Source organism: Diplotaxodon limnothrissa, linkage group LG5 (assembly GCF_057381915.1).
Source record: "Diplotaxodon limnothrissa isolate DT_005_m linkage group LG5, D_limnothrissa_male_GT1.1, whole genome shotgun sequence".
Taxonomy (NCBI): domain Eukaryota; kingdom Metazoa; phylum Chordata; class Actinopteri; order Cichliformes; family Cichlidae; genus Diplotaxodon; species Diplotaxodon limnothrissa.
In genome coordinates this window covers 39,799,992-39,817,214 of record NC_140600.1, presented here as the reverse complement: position 1 = coordinate 39,817,214, position 17,223 = coordinate 39,799,992, and the positions used below count along the sequence as shown (strand labels likewise).

General features: G+C 45.9%; 1 protein-coding gene across 1 annotated transcript in view; it reads left to right on the top strand.

The window, feature by feature from the left end:
• The first annotated feature begins 985 nt into the window (after positions 1 to 985).
• Positions 986 to 17,223, top strand: part of mmp24 (matrix metallopeptidase 24) — a 72,618-nt gene continuing 56,380 nt past the window's right edge. Inside the window, exon 1 of the mRNA XM_085354764.1 lies at positions 986 to 1,259. Coding sequence (XP_085210890.1) covers positions 1,110 to 1,259 — 150 coding nt within the window. The 5' untranslated portion in view covers positions 986 to 1,109. The remainder of the gene's footprint in view (positions 1,260 to 17,223) is intronic.

Below are 17,223 nucleotides of genomic sequence, written 5' to 3'. Positions count from 1 at the left end.
TCTCAGTGACTGGCAGCTGTCAGGAAGCCGTTCTTAATAAAGGAAAACTGAGGCATGAAAATTATACAAGAACTGAACTGAAGATCAGAGGAACAGGTCTGATGGAGAGATGGATCCACATAATGGTCAGTATGTAGGAGGAGGTCCAACACTGAGAGTCTGCAGCCATCTGTGAGGCCGGGCGGAGGCTCTGTCATGGTTTCAGCATCATGTCAGTCAGTGGTTTTGGAGATCTTTAATAAACTGATGAATTATGAACTCAGAAAAGGACCACCAGAGTCTGATCTGCTATCTGTAAACTTTGATTTTCAGCAGGACAATGATGCCAAACCCTGGCAGTGCAGTGAAATAAAGTGGATATAAAACACACACAGTATCAGTCGTGGATGGGCCCCCCCCCCCAGAGCCCGGACCCCAGCATTACTGAAGCAGTGTGGGATCATCGTGACAGAGACATCCTGTCCTTGAAAATGTTTCTAGGCGACCTTCACGACTCTGACTTTAAACACAACGCCTCTCATCCATTGACCGCACCTCTCAAGCATCATCTTTGTGTAATGTGTGGAAATGTAAAGTTTCCATGACTTCTTTATTACTTTTTTCCATTAGAAACGAGCCCACTTCAACCCCAACGTCCAAACCAGCTTTCTGATTCTGAAATCTCGACCCTCTAAGGGACGATAAAACACGCGCAGACGAGTCCTCTGCGTCTGCAGCGCTCCTGGTGTGGGCAAAGAGGTACTGCAACAACATCCATCACAACATCCATCTCTCTCCTCCTCTCTCTCTCCCTCTCTCGGTCCCTCCCCCTTCTCCTCCTTGCTGTTACCGGACAGACCGGAGCAGCATCCCCGCGTTACTGTAGCCAGGCTTCCTTCAGCTGTTCCCGCTGCACCTGCGTGAGCCGCTCGCCCCTTCAGTGAAGCGAACCCACAGTGCGATCACAGCAGCGGTGCGTGGAACCCGGAGAGGAGGAGACGCGAGTGACCGTGGCCGGGATGAAGCAGGAGCGCACGGACCGTTTCCTCCGGTAAAAGAGCGTAGCAGGAGCCTGGACATCACCGGCGGGAAGCGGAGGCGGAGGAGGGGGGGAATTCGGGGATACAGCCATGGCGACGGGAGGAGGAGGCGGAGGTGGAGGAGTGAGGCGCAGGAGGAGGAAAGCGGGGCTCCCGGGGTTCTGCTGGAAGACCTGCTACTTCCCGCTTTTGTTCTGGGTCGTTTCCGCGTGCGGGGAGGAGAAGACGTTCATCGTGGAGGTGAGTGAGGAGGTGTGCGTGCGTGTGTTAAAGTGGGGTAAACACCCACGCCGTCATCACTCCCCGCGTTAACGCGCGCAGGCTGGAGCAGAGAGTCGTGCGGTCCTCGGGATGTTTTTCACGTCCGTGCCCCCCCCCCCCCAAAAAAAAAAAAAAAAATCATCTCCCTCCCCAGCCTCGAACCTCACTCTAAAGTGACAGCCCCCCACCCCCCGGGAGTCAGAGAGGGTCTTTTGTTCCCATCCTGGGGGGATACCCGCTGCCTTTACTCGTGAACGCTCCTGGTAGTTTTTTGTCTCGTCACGCGTGGATCGCAGATATCTGGCTGTCCTCCTCCTCTGGCTGTGCGGAGGAGGAGTAGGTCCTAAATGATGAAGCAAGTGTGAGAAACTCTCGGCTGGGACACGCGCGTTTTGGGGGAGCTGATGTACAGCTGTTAACCCCCCCCCCCCCCCCCATCATCCCCTAATTAGAACTGAGGGTGAATGTGCGCGTGCAGGAGAGCGCGCGTGGCACCAGTCAATAAATGATGAGCGCGTACAGTGAACAAAGCTCCAGCAGCACAGCGAGCCCCTTCCCTCGGCCTCCACACTCCAAATATAGCCTCCCTCCATAATTCATGGAGCTGGCTGGGAGTCGGAGGAGAGGTGCGCGCGGATGCTCAGACCTGTTCTGCTCGTGCACGAGGGCCGGGCTTTGTCTCGGGCCGCACAGAAAGTTCAAGTGTGGAGAGCGCACGTGCGGCCCTGCGATGTTTGCTGAGAGGCAGGATGATACCTGGCTGAGCGTTTGGGTCACGCGTGATGAGAGTGGGTGTTTTCGGCGCGTGGTCTTTGTGAAGTGACACTTTGGTAGAGACAAAGGGGCGCCCGTGGCTGTGCCGCGCGCGGCTGTGAAGTCACAGACCCGTCTGAGCTGCAGCGGTTCCAACTGAGACAAACAACCAATGAGCCGTGCCGCCCCCCCCCCCCCCCCCACACACACACACACACAAACCCGCACCATCGTGACGTGTCGCAGAGCTGAAGGTGAAGTCTTTGTTTAAGGCTCCACAAACCCGAAATATTGTAATGACGCTGATGTGTGATGAACAGAAACACACGTCTCCTCTGACCCGCGGAGCTCTGCAGATATTTGTCTCTTTTTATTTTCCAACATTTTCTTATAAAGAAATAAAAATAACAAAAATGAATACGAGTTACTCAGGACGGTGTTTGTTTCAGCTGCGTTTACTCAACACATGCTGCAAAAACATTATCAGTACTCTCAGAATAGTTTCAGTTTCATTTGAATGCCTTTCCACAAATGTTCCGCTCAGGGTGATGTCCCCTAACATCTCGCTGAAAACTTAAAAGCCCTCTAAATTTTAAATGTTAGTGACTTCATGGAATAAAATGGAATCTGGTCTTTTTCATTGTTTTTTTCATGGAAAAAATAAACATCAACGACTTTTTATCAGTTTTTAAAAGTCACCGCTGTTTGCCTTGTTTAAGTTTCAGCTGCCTTTGGTCAACATTAAATGTTCGATGTGACATACAGTCTGTACCAAACACAGACTGTATGTAAAAGATGGAAGCAGCCACAGCATTTTTAAGCTGTGGCTTTCTGACTTCGCCATGTTAGTTTTCATGGAGCCACAAGTGGCCACATGTGTTTCGCAGTAGTGGATTACTAAATTATCAATACTAGCTATCTTAGTTAACAAGCTGCATCCATAGGCTGTCAATCAGAGAGGCCACGCCTCTAATAATGCAAAGTTTAAACCTTCATTCAATCTAAGCAGATGAAAAACAACAGATGTTATTTATAAAAACATTTTCAGGTCCTCTACAGTTGTTCTGAAAGTATTTATTTATTTATATATATCAGGCTGTAAACAAGTTTATTTGAGCCTATTTATTGCAGCCTCTGCTGGACGTTGGAGGAACTGCAGTTTTTGGCAGTTCATCACGTCATTTGTTTCTTACTGTTAAAATTGATACATTGTTTATATTGTTTGCTAAGTTTTTGGGGTTTTTTTACATTTTGAGGCTTAACAAACAACATGTTTGTGCAGCAGCTTATTGCAACATGCCGTTAAGTTTCAGGTTTAAACGACTTCTAGCAGCGGTGTAAATAAGTGCACGTATGTGCCCTGAACTCTAAACTGGTACTTTCAGGATTACAGGGTTATTTTAGAAACAACTGTCAGATCTGAGTGTTTATTTGGAGGACGCGGTCGGGGCTGAGAAAACCACTGAAGCTCGAACTACTGAAACCCCTGCAGGGAAGACGTGGGGAGGCAGCGGACGTGGAACCGGGTGACTCCTAACAGCTTCGGTCTTGAAGCTCCAGCCGTCACATGGATTGTGGAAGTTGTTTGATTGCTGATGTTGTGTGCGTGTGTGTTTCTGCCTGAGCATGCTGAAGTCTTTGTGTGACAGCTGAGGCTGCAGAGGTCACATCTGTGCAGGCCTTCATGTTTTTCTGGGAAGCTTTTGATCACGTCACAGGTGCCGTTTATTCATGTGTCTGCTTCACATGCTGCTGCTCATCATGTGAAAGTTTGAAATTGTGAGTTCTCCTGCTGGGATGTAATGAGGTTTGCAGTCTCAGTACTTGGAGGTTTGGGAGGAAGGCTGTGCCGTGAGTCTGTATTAGCTCGTTTGATGAAAACGATGCGTTTCCTGATATTTCTAATCCCGCAAAGAAAAGCGAAGCTTATATTTGATTAGTGAACACACAATGTTAAAATTAAAGCTAATTCTAAAACAAAAGGGCTTTACTTTAATTTCATTCTCATTAAACGCCCTCTCAGGGTGAAAGAGAAGCAAACGAAGCAGAGGGTTATTCCGCACACTTCTGTCAGCAAACCCCCCGAACACTGGTGCAAAATGTAATAAAGAAATTGCAAGTTTACGCTGAATCACAATTTCCAAGTTCTCCATATTAAAAACATTTGGTCTCACCCTGAAATACACAGGCACATTTATTTTGTCTTTGCAACTTAAAGTGACTGCCTTCAAATAAATACTGATGCCTTTAAATAAATGAATGACATTTAGCTACTCCAGCCTTAAATATACTTCTCTATGCAGGAGAAATCCTGTGACATCACTGATGTGAAAACAAAACACTAGAAAGCTTCGTTTTGCTCATTTCTAACCATGAAATGTTGCATATTGATGACTTCAAAGAGAGCAATTAATAGATGAATTAAATAAATAAAGTTTTTAAATGGATTGTTTTGCATGGATGAACTTTTTCTTCATTAAAGAGACATTAACCTCCTAAGACCTGAACTCTTCCACTGCATTCATTTTTAATTTCTCTTTGATATTTGGGCTGATTGGGGCCCGATGAATGTAAAAACAAAGAATTACCAGATTTTATTTTTTACCTTATTTTTGTTTTTAAGAAAAATAAGAGCCACATATGAGGATATTCGTTTAAGATTTTGATAGAACAGTAGCAGCATAATGTCCTCGTAGGTGGATATCAGGCCCTTCTAGAGCAAAATTGAGTATTTTGGTCTAAATAACCCAAAATGTGTGGACGCCAGGTCCTAGGAGGTTAAAGCTCTTAATGACGTTCTACCTTAAATGGTAAAAACACGGAATTGAGTTTTTATTTAACGGTTCTTCTTGAAAAAATCTTTTAAAAATGCAAATAAATGAATAAATGCAGATGTGAAAACCACCACAGAAGCACTCATTGAACTAGTATCAAAGTTATCGATCTCTCGACACTCAGCCGTCACTCCGAACCCTTCGGCGCCTCGTGGCCGAGCAGCGACCTTCAGGCTGCCGCGGTGACACAAACACGCAGCCCTGCAGCGGTGGGCACGCCGCCGCTCAGGAGTGAAAACACAGATGCTTCTCTGTGCAGACAGGCAGAGAAAGAGGGGGAGCGGAGGCAGAAGGAGGCTGACTCGCTCGTCCGCGCTCCTTTGTCTGTTCGCCTGTTTACACAATTGGTCAAATTTCTGCAGCCTGCAAACCTACAAATGTGTTTCAATCCAAGGATTTGCGACTAGAAGAAACAAACAACTGTTGTGTGGGCCGGCGCTGCTGCTGCTGTTGTGCTGCTGCTTCATAAACAGATGATTAACCCAGTGTTAACCAATGTCAGGTTAGCAGCCAATCAGCTGAGTCACTGTTAAACAAAAGATGTTTCTGGGTGCTGAAGACACTGAGCGGTGCAGCGTAACATTCATGCCCCTTTGATTCAAAGTATCTTTGCTGGGATTATAACGCTGTGGATGTGGATAATGACACCAGTGGTGGTGACGTGGCAGAAATAATGTGAAGATGACGATGAGGAGAACGTCCAGGCCTAGTTATCGTGATGGCAGCGGTTTGTTGTTATGACGGGGAAAGCACGTTTCCAAACCTCTCTAGGCTGGTTTTTGTTTTTCTCTTCCCTCCCTGGAGGAGAGGAGCGCTGGGGGGGAGCGCCGTCCCTGGAGGCTTATAAACACCACATTACACCTGAGAAATGGGCTAAACGAGCCTGCTGTGCTGTACTTACCCGAGCCCTGTGTGGGCGGGTGTGAATTCGCACCTGTTATCGATAAGCTTTGTCCCGATTTGCCATCGCTGGAGTGAAGTGCCGACGTTATTCTTCAGAGTTTCCCGATCCACAGTGTTGCCTCGGTCTTCCTCTCTCCCGTCCATCTCCCTCCTCAGCCATTGTCTTCCTCACCCACCCTTTGCCGCTCGCTCGGTGCGAGCTGCAGCTGTAAATAAGAGGAGTTGTCACTGTGCATTTGATGAGGGTATTGTTCTGTCGGGGTGCAGCGAGCCGAGGACAAACTACATTTGAGGAGCCGTTTAAAGGACTTGGAAGCAGAGATGCGGTGGATGGTTGGCTCAGCTGAACTCAATCAACCTGCCCTGTTTAATAATTTACGTGCTTTTCAAACCGCCATGATATAAATTCATAATATGCACGACTGCCTGATGTGCTGCTCCTTCTGTGCACAGTCTGATGTGTCACTGGCAGAGGAAGGACTGTCACTGGTCCTCGCTGTCGTGATTGACTGGCAGAGCTTCTTAATGTTCTCAGCAGGATCACAGCGTGTTCACACATAAATGCCTTTTGCCAAACCTTTCCAGGTATACATCAGCAGCAGTGTCTTGACACATTAGCCATGTTTACATGGACGCGCGTAACCGGATCAAAGGTCTGATGGGAATAAAAATGCTTTATGTAAACAAGCCAGTCAGAAGATTTTCAACATTTCCAGGTGGTTGCGTCAATCATTAATTGGATTTGTGCAAACACTTCTTCTCATGTTTGGAGAGAATTTATCCTTACGGTGCAGGTCAGTTAGTTTAGTGGTAGACGTGGTGGGAGTGACAGAAAACTGGTCTGTGTCAGTGTGAGAAATCCTGACAGTCGGAAATCACAACTTCTACTATTTCTGGGAAGATGGACAATTCTGCACGTATCAGAATTATTGAATCTGTTGAAACCTTTGATCCACAAAACGCTCGTCAGGATCGGATCACCTTGAAGCTCTAATCTCAGTTTTAATCAGATTGTGCACGCGTAAACATGGCTGCCATCCAGGGAAACGGCCCCCGGCGGGAGCTAACGTCTACAAAGACGCATCGGTCTCACGACGCGAGAGAGGCGGCACAACGACGTCTGAAAGTTCCAAATATTTTCAGATCTCGATTAATTGCTTGGATCATAAATGTGACTTCCAGGAAGTAAACTGTAGTTTGTAATGCGACGATTGTGGTTGCACCAATGCACAAAAACCGAGACGTGCTGTTGACATCTCAGCTTCTTCGTTGTGTTTCCGTAAATATTCATGAAATGTGAAAATGTGAAGTTTGATCTGTTTTTACTCCATATTTTTATTTTAACTTGTCATTTTACACCATGCACGGTCCCCTAATCTGGAGCTCTGAGCTGTTCCCTTATTTAATGCTGCAGAATCATTTGTCCCGTGCTACGGTCACATGGGGGGAAAAGGTCAGTGATCACAGTCAGATCGAAGGAGACAGGTGGAGACAGTCTGTCTCCCATCAGTTAAGTCAGTTTGATAATATGATTATTAACTGTGACAATCAGTGAAAACCACAAATCAGCAGTTATATGGAACCTTAAGCAGAACCCAGCTGTGTGGAACCCGTTCAGTCGAGTGCAGAGATGAGTTGTGTTCATCAGCACAAACTCAGATTAACTGCAAACCGTTTCCAGCGTGTCTGCGAGTGATTGCAGTCGGTCTGAGTCGCACCATGATGTTGTGGCGACAGGTTGCCTCTGACCTGTGCAGCTGCTTTATGATTGAAAGTATTAACTCAGAGATTGAAGATGCTGCACATTCAGATCTTTTAATATTCTGTTTTTTTTAGCATCTTATGAACTTTTTAATGAAGGTTTATAAAATCAAGTTGCACACAAAGGGGCCTAACAATATTACAGAGGTTTTTCAGACACGATTCCCAGCACAGAGGCCGATTAATTCTCAGTCAGGTGGATAATTGATTAAATCGAGTAATTGTTTCAGCATCCAGTAAAGCTGGTGTCGTGATGTAATCACAAGCGTAAACAGCAAAACACCAGCAGGACTTTAATGGAAAGCCATTGTGTAAGACATACAGCAGTCAAGAGGCTGTTAGATGGCTGTTAATACCACAGCACTGTGTTTTCTTGCATCATTAGGCTGCAGCTTTAGATGAGAGTCCTGCAGCGCGCTGGAGATGCTGAGCAGGACAGAAATGTGAGTGCCGTTCTAATTATAAATGAATCCGTGCGTGCGGCGAGTAAGAGCATCTTGCCTCTCCGCGAGTTCCCCGGGTGCGCCGCCGAAGGATTACGCTTGATCAGTGTGGCAGCGCAGGAAGAGGAAACCATTTCACACCAGGATGTGAACTTAATTACGCTCTGCGCCTGCAGCTGGGCGCATCATCCTGGTGTACCTCTGCAATGTGCATCGCTATCGTAAACTAACTGATCTGTTTGTCAGGAATTTTTACTGTGAACTTTCAAAAATAAAGCGAAAACACAGGCGTGACGCGCAGGGCTGTAAGCCTGTTATCTGATTATGGTGCGTCTGAACAGAGCTCAGAAGACTAGCATTTGGAAGCTGACAGCAGTTTGAACAAAGCAGAAGTACTTCCCACATCCCGTTGTCCATCACTCAGACCTCCTCTTCCCTTCTGCTTCATACTAAAAAAAAAAAAAAAAAAAAAATCCGTCCCAAACTCCACCAACTGGGACTTAACTCCTCTCTGTGCAACTGGATTGTGGACTTCCTCACTAACCGTAGACAGAGTGTCAGAGTGGGTAAGAACACCTCTTCCACCCTTGTGGTCAACACCGGTGCCCCTCAGGGGTGTGTTCTGAGCCCTCTGCTATACACTCTCTTCACCCATGACTGTATTTCCTCCTGCGCGTCCAATCTCATTGTTAAGTTTGCAGATGACACTACAGTGCTCGGACTTATATCCAACAATGATGAGACAAACTATAGGACAGAGGTGCAACAACTAGAGTCATGGTGCCACGACAATAACTTGGTCTTAAACACCAAAAAGACCAAGGAGATCATTGTAGATTTCCGGAAGAGGGGTCATAACAACCATCTGCCTCTCTTCATTGGCAGTGAGGCGGTGGAGAGGGTGAGCAGTTTTAAATTCTTGGGGGTAACTGTGACCGAGGACCTGTCCTGGGGCAACCATATCACCTCAGTTGTACGGAAGGCCCAACAGCGCCTCTACTACCTGAGGAGACTGCGGAGCGCACACATTCCCAGATCTCTGATGTTGAACTTCTACAACTGTGCCATCAGCAGCGTTCTGACGTATGGATTTCTAGTGTGGTTCCCCAGCTGCACCAAGGCCGATCAGCAAGCACTCCAGCGGGTGGTGAAAGAAGCTGGCAGAATTATTGGAACAAGTCTGCCAGAGATCAGTAATATCTTCCCCACTCGCTGTCTGAGGAGGGTGCACAGTATCCTGCGGGACCAACATCACCCTGCGCGCCACCTTTTCCATCTGCTGCCCTCAGGGAGAAGGTACAGGTCTATACAGGCCAGAACATCCAGACTGGCCAACAGCCTGTATCCACAGGCTGTGAGGCTCCTGAACTCTCTGCCCCCCTCTCACGGACAATAACCATATCCAACTTCTTAATAGCAATGAACTGGTCTGCATTGGTGCATCATATCTTTATTCTCTTCCCCCTCCTGCCCCCCCCCCCCCCTCTTTCTTAAATAGATAACTATCATATCTGATATCATATCTCACAGTACAATAATATTGAATGGGTTGCATTGTTGTATTTTGTCATGTTTCTCAGGTCTTTGTCTGAATTTCTACGAACATTATTGCTAAGGATTGTCTTATTGCATTGGAGTCACACTGGGTTAAATATGTACACTTGGGTTTTAAGGGGTATTTATTATTTTCTTCTTTTTTTTGGGTTGTATGGAAGCCCCAAACGCAATTTCATTGTTCTTGACAATGACAATAAATAAATAAATACTAAATACTAAATCCATCCATAAAATCTCCATTGATCTGTTGATAAATCTGTTCATCCATCTGTCCATCAATCCTGAGACGGCACTGCTGACATCGAGCCTTCGCTGCATGCTGAAACGATGCTGAAGTGATGCGGTCACATCTTTGCTGTTAGACGTTTTGGATCTTGCATTATAAACTGGATTAGCAACGTACGCTTTGATCCGATTGATCCAACCGAAGTGCAAAAATCAAATCGCATAAAAATACCAGAGAAGCCGACCGTTCATCCCCACAACCCAGCGATCCGCCCCTCACACCGACCTGATCTACAATCTGAAGACCGAGGAACACATTTTAAGAAGTGCCTTATTTGGGGAAAACATAAAAGACGGTAGCTGCAGAACGAGAACAGCTTTGCTCATCGAGGCAGGAGGAGAACAGCAGCTTGTATAGTTGAACATGTGACTCGGCGGAGTGCACGTTTAAAATGAGCGTGAGCTCCATGGACCCTGTTGAACAGCCGCCCTGAACCCTTTTACATTCTCAGCCATTCCCTGCAGGTTGTGCATTAACTTTTTATCGAGTGGACATGAGCAGCTTCAGTCTTTCATCGGTTTTTATTTTTTTAAGCGGGCGCTTGGATTAAATTTAAATTTTCATGCAAATGACCTCTGAGCTGCTTTGGACCTGTTTCACTTTAGTTCTACGAACCTTTAATTCTTTATAACATTTGGTGTAAAATAATTCACTCTCACATAAACACAGTAGCCACTTCATCTAATAATGCATGGCTGCAGATACTTTATTAAATCTGATCTCAGTTCAGCGCTGTGTCTTTCATCATGTAATAAACGATTACTTTTTATGATGGCCTGTTCCTCAAACATCAGCGGGATCACATGTTTTATTGTCATGTGAGCACCAGCATGCATCAGAAGCATAAAATGATGCCGTCAGAATATACATGATAACTACAACAATAAATAAATGGGTAATAATCCTCGTGAGAGCAGCTTTAGGCAGTGAATGGATGGATACACCTGAGGCCTGTCAGACACCAAAATCACATTTTTATGTTGGTATATTTTAAGTTGCTTTGAAGTTTGAGAGCCGCGTTTTTACCATAACAGCTGAACTTGTTTCTTATTCATGCAATCTGTAAACAACGCTTAATAAAAGCTCAGCTGCTTAAAAATACGCTTATAAAGTTTGAAGCTTCAGTCAAAAGAAAAATGAAGTTTCGTTCCCGTTCCTCTCGTCATATCTTTCTCATCTGTAAATCTTCTGATTAAAAGCACCACAGAGGAGCTCGGCCTTTTCAAGCAACAACAAACATTTTACCAGAAATGACGCCTCAAAACGATAAATCTGCCGATGGTTGCTGATGGCTCCCCCGTCCCGTCTTCCAGTTGGATGTGGCCGGGATGGCCTGACAGGAGCATCACCGGTATAGCTGCGCACCTGAAGGGCTTTTTAAATTATTGAGGATGTTGTGGAGGTAAAGCTTCTGCTCCCGTTGACTCACGAGTCTCCTCCGTTTCCACAGCTTTGATTCACACCCTGACTGATGCTGGATTTTCGCTCACGCTCGCAGCTCTAGGGAAGTCGATCCATCGAGGCGGATGCATCTGAACGGCTGCTGGCCGCATTTCCACGAAACGTTTCTCAGATGTACTCGTGTGTGTTTTGCTGTTGTTGCGCAGCTGCTGCAGAGGTCTTCACTGTGCAGCGGGGAGAGGTACCTCCAGGGTTACCCCTGTGTTTTTGGTGTTCGCCCACATTACAGGGCCACATCTGCACAGAGACTTATGCTGCACAGCTAAGACTCACTCCATGTACGTCCAAACATATGAATATACATTTGTAATTATGTGACCAAAGCACTTGACGCGAACATTCAAACAGTGCTTATTATCGTGTCTGTTGCTGCTTTTCTAATATTACACTTCTGATTATCTAAGTGGACCTGTGCATTTTAGTAATTGGTTATATTCTGTCTCTTAGTTAGATTAATAAGCACCGGGTGGATTTATTAAGTTGATAACCAGCTTCATGTGACCACTTAGCCTGATTGCTGATGTTAGGATCAGTCAGATATATCCCGTGTATCTGGAGCCTGCTGTGTATTTCCTGTGGTGTTTTTCTTTTGTTGGTTTTGCAATGAGGTGATGATCCAGACACCAAAGGGGGCAGAACAACAGTTACAAAATCAAATACTTTATTTTCTGAAGTCTTGCAGTAAACAGAAGGTGCTGTGGGTGCGAGGCGGGATGTCCAAAGGTGGTGCAAAGGATCCGAACTCTGCAAATAAATTGGAAACAAGACAAAGACTGAGGGAGCGCGCTCAGACTAAACTCTCAGAGAAACAGAGAAAGGCTCCGGTGAAGTCAAAGGAGAACAAAGGATGTAAAAAAAAAAAGAGAAGCCACATGAGGAGCTACCCTTCAAAGGAAGCGGATCCAAGATCACACAGAGGAGCAGTAAGAGGCAGACAGGAAGCACAGGAAGAGGAGCAACACCAGCCCTGGACTGGAGAAGGTGGCGATGTAGGAAAGCTGTTGTTTAACATCTCCCAGCTCTGCGTCTCCCTCCTCTCTGTCTGACAAAGGCGAGCAGCTACGCTACATCCTGCACGCTCTGATCGTCCGGCACGTGTGTCGCCGTGGACGGCGTGTGAGCGTTATATGAAACCACAGACATGAGGTCATAGCTGTGAGCCCATCAGTCCCACCTGGGCGTTCCTCAAAAGGGTTTCATATTACATAAACACGAGTGTTTTCTAAGTTAGACGTCACGTTGAAGTGCAGCGTGTGAGTCCATGTGTGCTGCAATTGGTGTGATGGAGGAGTAATTATTTACTGTGAGATGTAAACAAACATTTCCTGAACATTCACAAACCTGTGAAAAGCTGCCGGCTCTGGAACATCTGACAATTTATGACCCTTGTTTTTGTGCTGGAGCGTCTGTAGCCTGCTCACTGTGGATGGTGCTGATCACAGTGTGTTTACATGTAAACGCAGAGGCACATAAAACCAGACCTGTTTTTCTGTGAGGGCAAAAAAGTGGCAATATTTACATGACTAAAAATAGGACAAATATGAGAAAACAACAAAATCAAGCAAAAAAAAAAATGTTGGTAACACTGACCTGTTTTCAGCACTAAATTTGTTTCCTCATTTTTAACGTGATGTCGCACATTTGTGTCTGGACTCATTTCAAAGTCACACTTTGAACATTTTGTCCGAAAATGACCATATTTGGACAGGAAGCCATGATAACTGCCAATCAGTGCTCAGGAACATCCAAATAAATCCACGCCTCACAGTTACCATGGGGCGTGGCCTTTTGTAGGACCCGCCCCACAGTAACTGTGAGAATCTGAGCTTCAGACTCACGGGGATTCTTGTGCATGCACTGATCTGATTATCTAAAACTTTGACCTTTCACATGAATGTTAGTTATGGAAGTCTTTATCAACAAATCGATCCAGCTGTGAGCTGAGCCGGGAGACGGCTGAGTGGAAAGAAAACCTCTCAGGTCCCACAGGGGGAACCTCCCAGAATGCATCGTGCCTGAAGAAGTGCTGTTATTTTCAGTTTGTGAAAGTTTGGCATTTGTGAGTCTGAGCACACTCGCCAGCAAACCCACTGCATACACCTGAAGCTCGGATTGGCCCCGTGGGAGTTTAACCTTTGACCTCTGCTGTGTTAGTCCTGCTTTCTATCAGTACAGCTCAGAGTCAGCATTTCTGAAGCTTGTGCTCACGCTCTCCTTCGAGTTGGCTTTCTCCTGAAGTTCTTCAGCTCACCGAGTCCGTCACTGAGTGATTGACAGATCCGACAACAGTTTGCATTGTTCTCTCTGAGCTGCCCTGCAGGGTGTTGGATTAAACCACTGACAGCGCTTTTGGCTCAGTCACGGATTTCTCTTCACGCGTTTAATGCATGAAGATGATCATCTTCAGTTTAATTTGATTTTTGGCCTCAAGGTCCGTTTATTCATGTCGTCTGATTTCTGTTCGTGGTGTGTGGGAAGAAGGGGAATTTAGTTTGCCCGTCCCTGTGAGCACAGACGCTGTTACTGAAACATGAAGCAGCAGCTTCTTCAGGCTGATCTGATGAACAAACGTCACAGAATGAAGCTTCACGGCTCAAAGTTAAGACATCAGGCCTCCACAGTCAGGGGTGAGAGGTGTTGTCCATAAAGGACATTAGCTCGGCTGACATCGTCCACTCACCAACCTCCTCTGTGGAGTCTAGGGGCCTGGCCAGGACAGAGCTGGCACTCATTACTAGTCTATTAATTTGTGTCTTGTCCCTCTCCATCAAACAACCACATAGAAGCCTGCAGAGGCCGTCGCTGTGTCGTAAAGTGTCCTCAGTCCCGACTCCCTAAAAGACGTCAGCGTGTCCTGCAGACAGAGCAGACCTGCAGATCTTTCATGCTGGTTTTCTGAAGCTTGAAGTGACAGTATTTGGAGGGTGGAGTACACAAGTACACACACACCTTTTAATCACCTCTAAGCAACAGATAATTAAAATCCTAGAATTTCGCCAAAACTGGAGGTCAGACTTTGTGGACGTGCTTTAAAATTTACTGCACAGCAGCCACATTATAGGTCAGATCATTTAATTACAAAGGCTCCAACAGCACAAACGGTCCAGTTCAGGGTCTCCAGTTAGCTAGCGGACCGCTAACAGCTACGGCCATCTTTGTCAGCACACCTGCCTCTCTCTGCGGTCATGCCGGCATCTTTCAGCCTCAATAAAGTTTAAATTGGGTGAATGAAATCCCGCTTTGCCACCTGAGATGTTGTATGAAGGGGAAATTAGCTACAAAGACCAAAACATGTTTATTTCTCCTGTAAATTTCAGGCATTTTAACATTGGGTCTGACTCACTGCTGCAGCCAGCCTCAAGTGGACATTAGAGGAACTGCAGTTTTTGGCGGCACAGCGTTGGCTCCATTTTTGAGCCCCAGAGGCTGCTTGGAACTGACCGAATGTTACTGCAATATGTTTTAGAGAGAGGCTTGGAAAGAGACGCGCGTCCTGCAGGGAAGTGTGTCCCTAATCAAAGTTGAGTGATAGATTTGTGTGTTTTCAACAAATCCGGGCATTTTATCAAGTGGAAAATGGAACCAGGATTTCTGTAACGAAGGTGCCAGTGTAGGTGTCAGGAGAGGGAAAACAAGCACAGAATATAAAATATACCTTTAATTCTGCTAATTTGATTGTAATCTGGCTTTTGATGGTCCATCAGGGGGTGGGAGAGGTACAGGAGTACGGCGTGTGCTGGTTTTCTGAGGAAGCAGATAAACGAGCAAACCTGGTGATGAACATAAGTGAATACTGTCAACTTCAAACACTGAAACATAGAGAACAACAGGATGTGAGTAATCTGTAAGTCTCTGCACACAAGAGAAAGCTTCGTTCCATATTTATTTATTTTTCTATCAAGTCACATCAAATCAAAGCTTCCATCGAGGCTGCACGGCACCAACGGTTGGAGCTGGTGCCAGGAAGCCAAAAATAAAGCCCCCGTTCAGGCTTTTACAATCTCTTCAGGTGCCCCCTTCAAGCCACAGCACTCATATTCAGCTGACGGATGAGAAACACTCACAGCAGGCAGCGAGCGAGTGTGAGAAAGTGTGTGAGGGAAGCTTTGCTGAACATTTGTGACAAATGCATCCCCGGCGGCAGGGAGCTGTTGTTGTTGTGCTGCTGCGTAGATGGAGACGGCGAGGCTTCGCGATGGAGGAAAATTAAGCGTCTTTGTTGTACTGATAAAATGAATGCTTGAACAGCAGGTTTGTATGTTTGCGTGCACAGCCACAATCAGACCGACCCCCGAGCTTCCGAAATATTAGGAGAAGCTGTTTGGAATTTCTTTTTGATCATCTTCGGCCTCGTTGCCCTCATCTTTCTAAATTTCAGTTGTTTATTTGAATCCTTTATTGTTGCTGTTTTAAATCTGTTTTTGTTTTTTGTCGTTCTTGTTGTTATTGTGTTGTTCGTTGTAGTTTTAAGTGTCTTTGTTGTGTTTCTGTGTCTCTGCGTTGCCATTTTAAGTCTTTGTTCCTGTAATTTTGGATTTCTTTGTTGTAGTTTTCGGTGTTCAGAATTTCTTTGATGTCTGTTTTTATTTCAAGCGTTTGTTGCTGTTTGAGTCTTTGATGTTGTTGTTTTTCTTGTCTTTGTTCTTTCGTTGTTCTCTTGTCTGTTGTTGTTATTTTTGAGTCTTTGTTGCCGTATCTTTGAATCACGTTGCTGTCTCTTTGTTTCTGAGACTGTTGGATTTTGAGTGTGGTCATGTTTTGGGGGTTTCCTGTTTCATTTCAAGCTTGTTTCTTGTCACTTTGATTCCTTTAGTTGGCAGTTTGAGCGTCTCCGTTGTTGCTACAAACTGTAGTGGTTGACACATTTCCATGAAGAACTGGGACTGATGTAAAAATAATCTGCTAAATCAAACGTGGGCTGACTTCCTGTGGATAACAGAGTAGCTGAAAGCAGTTTTTTGTGGCTGGTTGAGGCTTTGTTGGCATTTTGGGGCGATCGTGGCTCAAGAGTTGGGAGTTCGCCTTGTAATCGGAAGGTTGCCGGTTCGAGCCCCGGCTAGGACAGTCTCGGTCGTTGTGTCCTTGGGCAAGACACTTCACCCGTTGCCTACTGGTGGTGGTCAGAGGGCCCGGTGGCGCCAGTGTCCGGCAGCCTCGCCTCTGTCAGTGCGCCCCAGGGTGGCTGTGGCTACAATGTAGCTTGCCATCACCAGTGTGTGAATGTGTGTGTGAATGGGTGGATGACAGGTTGTGTAAAGCGCTTTGGGGTCCTTAGGGACTAGAAAAGCGCTATACAAATACAGGCCATTTACCATTTTGAGCCTTTTTGTTACCGCGTGAGGTGCCTGTTGTGTTTTTGGGTTTCTGTGCTGACATGTTGAGTCTTTGTAGTTTTAAATCTGTTGTTTGGAGCCTCTCTATCATCATTTTGTGTCTCATTGTAGTTTGATTCTATCTGAAGACTTTTTTTATGTCACTAACGTGAATTATTTGAGTCAGTCTGGTTCCTGATGGTTGAACAGTTAGTGAGGGAGACGCATCGTCCTCATCCTGGGTGGAAATGATGTCCTCTTGTTTGTTTCTCGACTCAGTCGGTTTTTACAGTTTCCAGGGTGAAAGCCCTGACTTTGTACCACATGATGAATCTGATCGCATCAGGGATTTGTCTCTGGATCGTCTCCTGCTGCGTCTCGCTCGTCTAATCAGGCTGAAGAGGCAGAGTGCAGAAATGATGGGAATAAATTTCATTACCAAACATCTCAAATTCTTCCTCTTCACTCCGATCTTTGTTCTCCGAGGGAATCCTTTCTGACAAGACACAATGCCGACTTTTCATTTTCTGCACAAATATCAAATTGCAGCAGCAGACATTAGCTCTCTGGGACAGCGAGCGCTGATTTCATTCATTAATCACTCACCGCACGGCACCGCGCTCTGTTTTGACT